At 39.7% G+C, this 14,145-nt stretch overlaps 1 protein-coding gene across 2 annotated transcripts; it reads right to left on the minus strand.

Annotated features, from left to right (window-relative positions):
• Positions 1 to 215: 215 nt before the first annotated feature.
• On the minus strand, positions 216 to 14,084 carry LOC109479136 (D-amino-acid oxidase-like). Of its 2 annotated transcripts, none has more exons than XM_019781005.1 (11): positions 14,049 to 14,084; positions 11,581 to 11,784; positions 11,096 to 11,213; positions 5,046 to 5,125; positions 4,794 to 4,859; positions 4,328 to 4,382; positions 3,959 to 4,060; positions 3,700 to 3,782; positions 2,982 to 3,099; positions 2,292 to 2,396; positions 216 to 1,659 (listed from the first exon to the last, which is right to left on the minus strand). In XM_019781005.1, exons 2-11 carry the CDS (start codon positions 11,763 to 11,765, stop codon positions 1,540 to 1,542), a joined length of 1,032 nt encoding a protein of 343 aa, XP_019636564.1. In that variant the 5' UTR covers positions 11,766 to 11,784; positions 14,049 to 14,084; the 3' UTR covers positions 216 to 1,539. The 2 variants fall into 2 exon arrangements, with proteins under 2 accessions (XP_019636564.1, XP_019636563.1); XM_019781004.1 differs by having other exon boundaries at positions 11,581 to 11,796; positions 14,049 to 14,081.
• Positions 14,085 to 14,145: the final 61 nt, after the last annotated feature.

Below are 14,145 nucleotides of genomic sequence, written 5' to 3' on the forward strand. Positions count from 1 at the left end.
ATCAGTATTTGCGTAAACTGCAGTTGCCTATTACATGTACCATTGCCTACGTAATGTTTTAGTAGCATTTGTTTGTGTGGATGTATGTTAATGAATTTGGCCTCCCGAACACTAGCCAAACTCCCCCAACTATGGTGAACAGTAGGTCGGCGCAAAGTCGGCTGGCGTTCGGCGAGGTCGGTTAATATTCGGCTGCGCCAGCCAAATGTTTCAAAATGAATGAACCTTTATTTGCATGTTCATGCCCATGGGGCTAAATGCATACATCAGAGTGTGATGTTACATGTACATCATACTGAGTAACATAATAATACGATGTAATAGAAATATCGCACGTCAAACGTTATACATTCCATACACAGGGTCATCAGTAGTGATAAGTACTTAATTTTCTCACTGACATTTTGTGTCTATGATACATGTACAAGTAAATTCCATCTAGAATATGAAAATCTATTTTTGAATCCAAAAACCACTCAATGGTTAAACTGTTGTTGGAATTATTCTCAATATCAAGGTAACCAGTACCCGAGAGTATAACATACAATTAGTCGAAACGATGACTTAGAAAGCAATTGATCTTTACATGTATATCTGATAATTTTAACCTTTCAACGTTACATCCAGAAAATAGAATTAAAACTGGTGGGATTCGTCATCTAGGATCCGGAGATTTGGTGTTCACTAATATAATAACTCTGGACTGGTCAAAGGACTAGATAGGTGGTAGTTATTAATTGCATGATTCCTTAACTTTGTTCTTTCGTAAACAAGTGGAGTGCAATGCATGCTGCTACATTTAGAAACTTGAAAGGTATTTATTAGATAAACGTGCGCAGTCGTAATCGTATGATTAAAGAATGATGATACAATTCAATATCGGTACCAAAAATTGATTTAAAATGGAAATTGTCATCTGTGTCAGAATGCATGCAAAATTATAGCATTATGAGATATAATAAATGCTTGTGTGTGAGTGTAAAACTTTGGGCCTGGTGTTTTGCTTGTAATGTTATAAATCCTTACATTCCATTAAGTACTACCTAAATTGCACATAGTGAAGAGCAGAGGAACAGATAGATCATGTTCATGCATATTCTTGCCCCAAAGGGCTAAATAAAAAAGTGACCACAATGATGTAAAATACATCTAAAATTAATTACAACACCATATACTAGTGTACATCTATATAGCTTCTATCTTTTTAGAATCCGTGGAAACAAAACTACGAACTTTGGCAATTATATGATAAATTTTTCACGACATATAGGAATTGAATATCTTTTGTTTTGACATTTTACGTCTCTTATATGTATGGTTGAATTTCCTTATTTATTTATGCCATTGTTCATATAGATCTAGAGTACAGATCAAAATATACAGGGTCACCTACTATCACTATGATTTGAGAATATAAATTACAGTATTTATTGTCGTCAAATATTATGTATGGATATCAGTTATTTAACATTCTTTCAGTACTGCCAAATAATTACCTGACAAAATTATTTACAGAGGTCAGATTACCGTACTTTGGACTCAGAGACGGGATTTGATAGTCTTCTCCTGCAGAAGTTGTTTCACCATGAGCGCCACCTCTTTAGCACATCCGTGGGACCAGGTGATACCATTGGCCCCATGGCCGTAATTGTGGATAACCTAAAATTATGGGAAAATATTCAATAAGATCTAAATCAAGATTTTACATCAGCATGAGATATTATGCAGCAAGTTTAAACTTTAATTTCCAACACAAGAAATCACCCAAATTTCCGCTCTAGTCTTTTATCAAGGAATGTACAGTCAAAAATTTGGGTGAGTCCAATTTCTTGTGTTGGAAATTACAGTTTAAACTTGCTGCATAATGACTTCCACCAACACAGATGAACTTTCAAGATAGCATGAGATATTGATAGGTTTTCTAGACCCTACACAATTCATGGCTGCTGCAGTAGATATTGGGTTTTCTGCCGAACACTCAGGACTTAAGCAAATAGAAATGAAAATAAAGCACGTGTACTTCCAGTACCACCTGCTTAAGTGCTTGCACAATTTTAAAACCTTTGAAATCTTAATTGCGAATACCACATTGCAGACTTACAGAGTCTGAATTGCGTAGATATTTACAGTCAGTGTGATTTTACGTAACGTTACTATTAGCTAGTCATTCTTGAAACATACGAAACATCGATATCTCTTAATCATAAAATTTTACATTATATAACAAAGTTACATGTGGCCCATTAGGACTATAGAAAGGTGTGAGAAGATTTAACTCGATTCGTACAAACCTGAACAGTTCTCCCTGATACGGGATCCGTTTTCTCCTGTCTCTCCAGTCTGATCTCCTCCCTCATCGGCCTCAGACCAGTCCTCTCTTCTATCACTTTTGCATCCTGTATTACATGTAGATTTACGTATCAACCAAGAATTGAGGTGTTCAAAAACTCGTAGTTTTAGTGTAACGGAAATGAAAAGAAACCTACAGTGGGGGTCGCTGGAAGACAGACGTAGAATGTCCAGACTGTGCATGATGTACAAAATGACTAATAAACTGGTGGACGTACCAACCACTAAGTATCTGATACCAGCCCAGAAAAGAACGAGAAACAGTCATGCCTTCGAATTCAAATATCAGAGTTATCAACCAAGAATTGAGGTATTAAAAACTCGTATTTTCCCAGAACTATCGTAGACTGGAACTCGTTACCACCAAACACAGTTGGGGCATCATCACTAGAAAGCTTTAAACAACTCCTGCAATCTAATGTGCAAAGATTGAGTGTAACAAGTCGTTCGGTGTAATAAAGCTAGCTGCCGCCGCGCCGCGTGCCTGCGACGCTGGTGTGTTACGCCGAAGGGCGGTTATACCGGCTATGACACAGATACGTATATTTATGTAGATTTCGTGAACTACACCAGAGGTTTCACCGTGTTTAAAACTGAAACTGTCAATTCGCTATCTTGTTGGTATTTCCTACCTTGAGTGCGGGGAATGCAGTCGTAACGCCGTTCCAAATCGTTTTGGTGTCACGTGGGTCATTACGTAAGTCCCACCGTCTTTCCTGTCGGATTCCACCAATCAGGGTAGCGGTAGATCTGTGACGTAATAACGTTAGTTAAAACAGGATTTAACCAACATGATATGACAAATTTCAACCAATAGTTAATTGCTACCGTTAGGCTGTTGTCTAGTGTGCTTGACTTATGCTTCGGTCCCAATTGAAAAAAGGGGCCCTGCCGGGTAGTCCCCGGGTTGTTTTTGGCACTTTCGGGCGTGACCCGTACGTGGCCCCGCGGGACACCCTGCGGCTACCGGGCTATTTTTGGGCCCGGCGGAGACCCGAGAAGAATTTAATTCTGACTTAAATTCTACCCGTGCCCCGCTGACAAAGACGCCGTGACCTCATCGTGAGAACACCGAGAGGTACCCCTCCGGTTGCCGGCAGTCCCGACGGGCACCGGCGCAATTTGGCCCGAAGCTTTACCTAGCCTCCTGTGCTTCGGGAAGGGGAGGGGGGCTGTATACGGGGAGGGGCACCGGGAAAAGGGCTATACATTTTTTGTATCAGGCGGCCCGATACAGCTCTCGCCCCGATCCCCTGATACAGCCCTTCCCCCGAAAACAAACTGCTATACCGTGCCCGTATAAAAAGCACTGGCCACCAGAAAGTCTGTGCAGGCGGCTAGTACACCTACCCGCCAACGACATACGGAATCCCCGGAACGTAGGGATGTTTTCCCTCCAGGAGCATCCAATGTTTCACCCACGGAGCCTTCACCTGTAAGTAAAAAAAATATTTGACACAAAATATGTTCTGATAATTTTCTTTTAATATAGAGAAATTAGACAAACATTCTGTTGTTAACGAAAATGGAAGGATTTTTATCATTTTCTTTTTTTTGCTACAATTTCCTATGAAAAAGTTGCTTTGCCGATATATGTATTTTCTCCTACCCGGATAACTTGCCCCCTTGCAGGGAAGACTTTGGTATCGCCCACCAGGTCGTGCGCTCCAACGCCTGTACAGTTGATGATGACGTCATAGTCCAAAGACAACTTGAGCCGAAAATACGTTATAGTGTTAGTAATAGTAGTATGTAAAACGTCACCATTGACTACATAATATTATATATAAAGGACTTCACTAAGCCATTAGCTATGTGGTATTAAGTACTGAATATTGAATGATGATCACTCTGCTGTGATGTAATCTTAATGCCATCTTTAAATGTCTTAATTGAAATATGTACAAATGGATAGAGCTATAATAAATTCTAGTATTATGCGCACTGTCCATACTGTATACATGGCATACAGACATACCTCATCTAATGACTGGACTTTTCGCTCTACAAACTTGACCGCTTTGTTCCTCAATCTGCAAATAAGAAGCATTAAACTATTACAAATTACAAGTACAGCAAATTGAACATAAAAACGTACAGCTGATGAATGGTGTGGCGATAAACTATCTCAAGAAATAACCATATTTTGCTTCATACCACACACTATGCTGTTGCACTAGAGATGGTGATGGATTAATTTCGAAGAGTCCATTTTGTATGGGGTGTTTATGTAACAGTCCATTCATGCATGAGGCAAGCGGGAAAATGCAGAAAAAATTATTTGGAAGTAAGGTGATGATGTATCGTCCATTTAGAGGTAAAATAGCTTTAGGACTGTCTTTTCGTGCATAATATCAATATAGATCAGTCTATTCTTGCATGGAGAGAGAGATGGAGTAACATGCTGTATTTGCCCGCAAATGTCGGCCTGTCTAGTTACAAACCTGTTGGTGACCCAAGGGAGGAAAAGCCTACTCTCCAACATAAAGGTCGTGCAGAAGAATCCATCCCTATAAATATCAAGAAAAAACTGTATTATTCATAATTAAATCAATTGCTTATAGCACGAGTGATACACAGGTACAGCTAACGATGCACACACACACAAACACATCATCGTCAGCCATTCAAAACAATACTTCCGTCCCATGACGTAAAGACTGAAAAACAAACCAATGAAAACTGCTGTGACGTACTTGTACTCCGGAAACAGATGAGTTAGCTCCCATTTGGTTGGATGACGGTATCCTTGCACGAGGTCCTTCCAATCAGGATCCTACAGTTAAGATAGCCGTGGGCAACCCAGGGAAATTGGTAACAAACGTTAGCGCCCCTATTCCTTTTTGCGATTTCTATATAGCGCTTTCTTCATATAGAAGGCAAATTTCTTTCTGCTGGAAAAAAGACAAAGAATATGAGGTTCGCCCAAACTGAACTTCTGAAGAGCGGCCATCTTGTTAGGCCAACATGTACAGGGCTATCCAGTCTAAACAAAGGTTATTCATTCATTTATTCATCGACCATTTCGTATGAACTTTTTCATGCTATAGATAAATTCAATTTCATCCTAGAAGGTAATAACCCTTACTGTGTACAAATAGGTAAAAGTATCAAAGAATGTTTAGACCTTAGAACAAGTAGTATTAGTTGACTCATCTATTGTTTTGTACGTAACTTAATTTCGTTGTACCCATGTATTTGTCTGTATATCTACATGTCTTAGACCTTACGAAAGTCGCTGTACTTTTGTTGTGTCAATAAAGTTCAATATGAAGAAGATTCCATATTCACGGTCGATGTTCAGGAGATCTTGCAGTGCTGCACTTCTTTTTCCGCCGCTCAGAACCTTTCAGCGTGCCACTAGGTTCTCTTCTCATCAATACACCGTCAACATACCTGTCTCCAAGTCATTTTACAACAACAGCTTCTTTCCCCGGATTGCAAAATTATGGAACTCTCTTCCAAACAGTTGCTTTCCGTCCGACTACAATCCACAAAGCTTCAAAACAAAGGTCCACCGCCATCTCCTGACATAACTACATTATACTCACTTAAGTACCTCTAGCTCTATGCCTAGAAGTGGCCAAAATAATTGGCCTTGCATTGAGCGACACCGTTAAACAAGACTGGCAATGAAAACATACATTGCCATGGCGACGGTTGTTGCTGTTAGGGTTATTGTTTGCATGGCACTGCCATCATTTCATGATTTTTTTCTAGACAGATACAGTACACTCCTCCCCTGAGTGCATAGTGAACGAGCCCCGGGGTCACAGAAAGTATGACCATCTGGGGCAGGCAGGTCTTCAGGGTTCCAGGAATGCGGGCATAGATGTGGGTCAGAGAAATGCCTGTGGACATTCCGCATACCTGTGGACAGGAATCCGCTTGCCTGTGGACAAAAATGCCTGTACAATTCCTAGAATTCTTATTTTATCTATTTAGAAATAGTAGCAATGTCGCCTGTAGAGCAGAATTAGGTAGATGCTTGGTCCAAATGGGCACAACCTCACACTCCCTTCAAATGGATGCTCTCCTCTTACAGCAAAGCCTTCCAACAAATACCCGTAGACTAACTTTACTGCAACGTGTTAAACTTAAAGACAACCGGTATTAGATCACAATGGATACTCCTCTTTGTGGCATTCCGAATCAACATTGTGACCCTGAACATGTTGGGGGAAATGCTGAGAAAGACTCTGACTTACAGATATACACATGTCTTCTTCAGTTTACAAGTCTTTACAAGAGAGAAGTCAAACCCTTCAGACATAGTTTTAGACATAGCTATAATTTTAGACAAATACCTTTCATTTGTAGATTTTAGTTATTTTATACACTGCTCTTCTTTTATGCTTGTAACTGGCAATTAGCCTCCGGGCCGGGGCATGAACAGGAATATGAATCAGCATGTGTCTGCTCAGTTGTGATCTGTTCAATTTCCACAATGTCGCAAGGGTTTCCTGGAATTTCACTTCGTAGGAAAGTGGTCCAGAATGTAGGACATACACTTGAAAGGCATGTGGGGAATCCTGGAATGTGGACCAGAATGTCAGAATGTAGGACATTTGAAAGGCATGTGGAGAATCCTGGAATGTGGACCAGAATGTCAGAATGTAGGACATACACTTGAAAGGCATGTGGAAAGGGAATGTGGGTATGATTGTAGGTATGTGAGAAAGACAGACTGATTGTCGGCTGAGAAGAGAGATCACTTTGGCTTGGTTTGAGGCAGTCATCACAGGGAGGTACAGATTTGCGGCCTGAGTTCAGAGATTATAAGCCTGGTAACCAGTCTCAGCGGGTCAGCTTAGGTGTTTTCCGATCCCATCAGGGAAACACGGCGGTCTGTTTCACCACTACAAGGGCTAGTTTTCAGTTCTGTGTGGTTGTCCAAATGGGGAACTTCCACGTGCTTCTTACGGCCTGGCAATCCTTAGAAGGTAATACAACATCCAATGTATTTATGAATAAAAAGAGCCCTATAGGACACCTGTGTCGATCGTAAAAAGTAAAAATCTTCCTCTGTTGTCGGAACTGTGATAGATTTGTGTGATTTTAATTTTAGGTGAAACGTAAGTCTGTTATAAAGGACTATTAAATGTACAGGAAATAATCTGCCATTGAGAATGATTACCCGGGGAATAATTGTCCTATAACAAAATTGATCTAGTCGAAGGATTTGGTTATGCTTACCTAACGTTAACAACCCATCAAGTTGAACGTCAATATCTGATGTCCACAAGAAATATTATATTAAACTACATATGAGACCTCACCTATCGAAAATGTACACAACCAATTCTGTAAAAATGTTCTTGGTGTATTTAGAAATAGTAAGCAATGTCGCCTGTAGAGCAGAATTAGGTAGATGCTTGGTCCAAATGGGCACAACCTCACACTCCCTTCAAATGGATGCTCTCCTCTTACAGCAAAGCCTACAAATACCCGTAGACAACTTAATTGCAAACGTGTTAAAGACATACCGGTATTAGATCATAATGGATACTCCTCTTTGTGGCATTCTGATAACTCACATTGTGACCCTGAACATGTTGGGGAAATGCTGAGAAGGAGACTTACAGATATAACATTACACATGTCTTCTACAGTTATAAAAGAGAAGTCAAACCCTTCAGACATAGTTTTAGACTTAGACGTAGCTATAATTTTAGTAGACAACTACCTTTCATTATGTGGATTTTAGTTATTTTATATACTGTTCTTCAATGTTCTTTTATGTTTGTAACTGGCAATTAACCTCCGGGCATGAATTTGCAATAAACTTCTCAATTATTATAGAGAGAAAGATATAGTACCTGTTCAAATGCAGCAGAGTTGAAGACTGTCGATGATACGTAGGGGAAGATGTTCTACACTAATTCAGAAAACTCACTTACTGCTTACATCATTAACATCATGGGAGCTATAGCTATATGAGCTAGATAATATTGCATGGGAGTGGACAGGGATGTAAATCAGCATGTGTCTGCTCAGTTGTGAATCTGTACAATTTCCATAATGTCCCAAGGGTTTCCTGGAATTTCACTACGTAGGAATGTGGTCCAGAATGTAGGACATACACTTGAAAGGCATGTGGGGAATCCTGGAATGTGGACCAGAATGTCAGAATGTAGGACATTTGAAAGGCATGTGGAGAATCCTGGAATGTGGACCAGAATGTCAGAATGTAGGACATACACTTGAAAGGCATGTGGGAAAGGAATGTGGGTATGATTGTAGGTATGTGAGAAAAGCAGACTGATTGTCGGCTGGAAAGAGAGATCACTTTGGCTTGGTTTGAGGCAGTCATCACAGGGAGGTACAGATTTGCGGCCTGAGTTCAGCGATTATAAGCCTGGTAACCAGTCTCAGCGGGTCAGCTTAGAGGTGTTTTCCGATCCCATCAGGGAAACACGGCGGTCTGTTTCACCACTACAAGGGCTAGTTTTCAGTTCTGTGTGGTTGTCCAAATGGGGACCTTCCACGTCCTTCTTACGGCCTGGCAATCCTTAGAAGGTAATACAACATCCAATGTATTTATGAATAAAAAGAGCCCTATAGGACACCTGTGTCGATCGTAAAAGGTAAAAAATCTTCCTCTGTTGTCGGAACTGTGATAGATTTGTGTGATTTAATTTTAGGTGAAACGTAAGTCTGTTATAAAGGACTATTAAATGTACAGGAATAATCTGCCATTGAGAATGATTACCCGGGGAATAATTGTCCTATAACAAAATTGATCTAGTCGAAGGATTTGGTTATGCTTACCTAACGTTAACAACCTATTAAGTTGAACGTCAATATCTGATGTCCACAAGAAATATTATATTAAACTACATATGAGACCTCACCTATCGAAAATGTACACAACCAATTCTGTAAAAATGTTCTTGGTGTATTTTAGAAATAGTAAGCAATGTCGCCTGTAGAGCAGAATTAGGTAGACTTCCTTTAGATACAGATATTTGTATATAGATATACTAGTACAAAATGTAGTTAAATTCTGGTTATAGCTTGGTCCAAATGGACACAACCTCACACTCCCTTCAAACGGATGCTCTCTCTTACAGCAAAGCCTACAAATACCCGTAGACAAACTTAATTGCAACGTGTTAAAGACATACCGGTATTAGATCATAATGGATACTCCTCTTTGTGGCATTCTGATAACTCACATTGTGACCCTGAACATGTTGGGGAAATGCTGAGAAGGAGACTTACAGATATAACGTTACACGTGTCTTCTACAGTTATAAAAGAGAAGTCAAACCCTTCAGACATAGTTTTAGACTTAGACGTAGCTATAATTTTAGACAACTACCTTTCATTATGTGGATTTTAGTTATTTTATATACTGTTCTTCAATGTTCTTTTATATTTGTAACTGGCAATTAACCTCCGGGCATGAATTTGCAATAAACTTCTCAATTATTATAGAGAGAAAGATATAGTACCTGTTCAAATGCAGCAGAGTTGAAGACTGTCGATGATACGTAGGGGAAGATGTTCTACACTAATTCAGAAAACTCACTTACTGCTTACATCATTAACATCATGGGAGCTATAGCTATATGAGCTAGATAATGTTGCATGGGAGTGGACAGGGATGTAAATCAGCATGTGTCTGCTCAGTTGTGAATCTGTACAATTTTCACAATGTCCCAAGAGGGTCTGCATGGGGGGGTCCTGGTAACGGTTAACGGTAAATTCAGCAGGGCCGATAACGCTTAACGGTAAATTCAGGAGGTCAGTAACGCTTAACGGTGAATTGACAGGCATTTTTATTCGAGCTGCACAAGATTTGGTATAAGGATTTATAAGAAAAAGTAATCACTTCACACTACTGTGCCCTGTGTTTCCCGCCTGCCCTGCGTCCACAAATTAAGGATTAAGGGGAGTCAGAGTCGGCCAGGGCTCTAGCCAGGGTTGAATTTTTTTTTCCGTCCGCCCACATTCATCATCGGATATTGGAAGGTGCTCGCAATCTAGGGGGCTCCGTGAAATTTTCGATTTTTAAGCCTTTAAAAACGCAATTTTCCGCATTTTGAGAGGCAAATCTTGGTGTTGAGAGTATTTTCCGGTGGTCCTTCAGAGGTTTTCATATTTTTAACTCAGATTTTTGTTAATTTTGCCTGCCTAGGTTAACGGATTGAGTTTTAACAAATTCCGTCACAAGCCGCAAAGTTCCGGCAATTGACGGAAAGCTGGTGACTAGAGCCAAAGGGAACCGAGCGCCAAAGGCGTGAGCAATGTAGGGGGGTCGGGGGGTCGGGGGCATTCTCCCCCGGGAAATTTTGTATTTCTAAACCTTCAATGACGCATTTTCCTGCAGTTTGAAAGGCAAAATTAGGCGTAACGAAGAATTCTTCATTAACGCTTAACGCTGAATTTAGGGTGACAAATAACGTTTTACGTAGAATTAAAACGACCAATAACGCTTCACGAGGAATATACTGATAACGCTTAACGTTGAATTAGAGCAGGCCGGCAACGATTAACGGTAAATTAAAATAGCCCATAACGGTTAACGAAAAAGGGCATGCAGGCCCTCTCCCAAGGGTTTCTTGGAAATTCACTACATAGGAATGTGGGCATAGATGTGTGTCAGCAAAATCCCAGACATGCCTGTAGACATTCCATTCCTGTGGAAAAAAAATGCCTGTGCAATTCCTAGAATTCTTGCAAACTGCACACAATACTGTACCATTAGGCTCCCCCCTGAGGCGTCGCCAAAAATACCCACCTGGAAATCAGTGTGCATCCATGCGATCCACCCTGACTGAAGGAACACCCCTATCTCATGAGCATACGGGGTCTTCAACAGAACGGTTAAGTACTCATGGGACCACTTCAACCACTGCCTGTAGAAGAGAGAAAATATGACGCAATGTACATTAGGTCTTATATATCTACATTATTTATATTGCAAGGTATGAAATACGATACATGATTTAATGTTCGTTAGAAAAACATTCAACATTCGTACAGACAAGATGAACTATTTCATAGATGTTGTCAGTTTGCTGCTCTGTTATCATTTGTTTATAAAATAGCCAGAATCTAAATGTTTTACAGCTTAAAATGTTCTCCAGCAGACGTTATGTTAGTACAAGGAGTTTTTTTAATAATAAAGTTTGGAATCAATTATTTCTATTCATGAGTAGGAAGATAAGTTTTTAATCTTAGGATTCCTTGATTAAAATACACACATATCGTTTTTTTTTTTACATTTCTCTTTGTGTCATTTTCCTTCTCGGCGGGCACCAAATCCCGGCAGCGACGTCACTGGTGGTGTTCGGGGAGAACTTGTCCGCCATGACAGTCAGGTCCAACTCTGCCGTCCCACAATCCTCCACGATACGCAGGGCAGATGTCAATCCCACAATTCCCGCACCAAGCACCACGACCTTCATAGTTTCTCTAAAAAGGTCTCTGAAAGGAAGACTTATTACAAAGAATGTAACGTAGTTAATTTTTAGTTCCTCAAGAAACATTAACTTTAGAGAGCGTCTGGACTATTGCTAGGGGGTGTGAATCGGGGCATAAGTGGGGTAACCAATTTTGTGTACAAATTAACCAACATACAGCTTACTACCTCCATGAAAAATAGTGGTATTGTTTTTGGCTGTTTTTGGTTTTTGTCTGAGTGTGTGTGTCTGTCTGTGTGTGTTTCCGCACATTTGTAGTCAGCATAACTTCATAACGCCTTTATGGATCGTGATGATATTTGGTATGCTGGTAAGCCTTGGGAAGACAAAGGTCAAGGTCAAATATGGGCCTCCTGTAACTTTTGTCCTGAACATGCTATGGTCTTGACTTTGTGGTGACAGATAGCTTTTCCTGTCATGAATAAGGGTCGTGGGTTTGGTCCCCCTAACAGCTTGTCCTGGAACTGCAGGGGACTTTCTGGCGAAATCTTTAGAGGCCACTAAGTCAAGATATTTCATCATTTTTGGTATGTAGGTAGTTGAGAGAGAGAGAGTTGTACATAATTATGTAACTGAGGACCTAATTTGCATAATTAAGAAAGAAATTCTATAACTACAGTGTTTTATGTACTAGTACTTTTATACATGTGATCTATTTAATCTGTGGCAGGCAGAACATCAACAGATACCAATTATGCAAATTATGACCTAATATTATTTTTTTCGTGAATGATGGGAATTTTATACCTTGTGACATGTGTAAGTTACTTGAAGGTTAACACCACTATGCATATATTACGTTAATGTAGAGGTAATTTGCATGTTGAAATGAAGTATGACAAAGGAGAGAAATTTTACACGAAAAATATTGTAATTTTAATTTAGAAAACTAAAATTATGCGTAGATTATGCTAATTACGACATTATTTTCATAGTCAATGAGACAAATTAAAACATTTACAAAAACTCATATTTCATGGAGGTATGAGATCTTCGAATTCTTGTTTATCTATTTATTTATTTCGATTCATTTTTCGTGACAAATCGAACTGCAAGTTACAGAATTAAAAGTCGAATGAAACAACTCATCGCCATCCCTCCCTCTTCCTCCAGGTATGTGTAAGGTATCTGTACTATAGTACCAGTCACTAAACATGACATAACCCCATCAAGTTTGTTAAGCAAATAAAAGAGTTTACATATCACAGTTAGCTCCTAACAGACAGAGGAGTGTTGAAAAGTGACGGTTATGTCGGGTTAAGGTTCACTGTCGTTACATCAGGCGGTGTGGGTTTCGCCCTGACCCTTGTCCGACTGCCGCTTTATTAGCTGTCCGTAAACAAATACGTACTTTGATCCTTACTCCCCACACATACAATGTACTCACAAAATCTGCTTTTCAACGAAAGAAATCGTGTTTCATCAAGAAAAAGAAATATAATGCCTGTGATTTCCACGAGACTGCTTTTCTCTAGTATATTGTCTTTACACATATGTAACTTTATATCGTCACTTCTGAACCATTTTGGTCTTGACAGGGCGTTCTTCGTGTAGTGCACTACCTAGTATGTGGCCTCAGGGATTGAAATCAGGGCTCGAAATACTGGGTGCATGTGCACCTTAGTGCACCAATATTTTTTTTTCTGTGGGTGCACCCAATTTTTTTGTGTAGGAATTTTCAACATGTGAAATTTATAACAGTATACGGAATATTCTTGGTCTAGGTATCAGAAAAAATAATAAAATCTTTGTCGTAGTAACTGTTACTTGTTTAAGATTTTGAAGTTAGCTCCCAATTTGGATTCAAGCTCAGAAGAGGAGCAGTAAGATCTATAATTAGGTATTGTTTTATATGGTGCACCCCAAAAAAATTTGTGCACCTAATTTTTTAGGTTGGGTGCACCAGTGCACCTATTCCCAAAAAGAATTTCGAGTCCTGGAAATATAACACAACATATTTTCTGCATAGTCCAACTGAAATGATGTCAACATGAAAATTGACATTTAGATGCTATTGACGGATACTGCAGCCTACTAACAGGACGTGTCCGTATTCGAGAATGGGTCGGATGAGTGACTATATTTAACGTTAGATCTGAACAAGGTCATCAACGCCCATCGCCTTGTGTTATAGTCAGTAGCTGGAGATAATGTAGTCTAATGTACACCTTTTTGACACAGTGGATTTTACATGGTGTTGCCAAGATAGTTTACAGTTTACAGTTTTACCAGTTAATGGGAAAATAAACATGTAACGTGAGTACTTACAGAAAGTAAAGCACAACTTGAGAAAGCAGTCCCCACAAGGGGAGGGGCCAGGAAATCGAACTTGCGCAGAGAGGCGATTATTTTCTGTTATTTATTT

This window comes from Branchiostoma belcheri, unplaced genomic scaffold (genome assembly GCF_001625305.1).
Source record: "Branchiostoma belcheri isolate BF01 breed outbred unplaced genomic scaffold, Haploidv18h27 scaffold47, whole genome shotgun sequence".
Classification (NCBI taxonomy): Eukaryota; Metazoa; Chordata; class Leptocardii; order Amphioxiformes; family Branchiostomatidae; genus Branchiostoma; species Branchiostoma belcheri.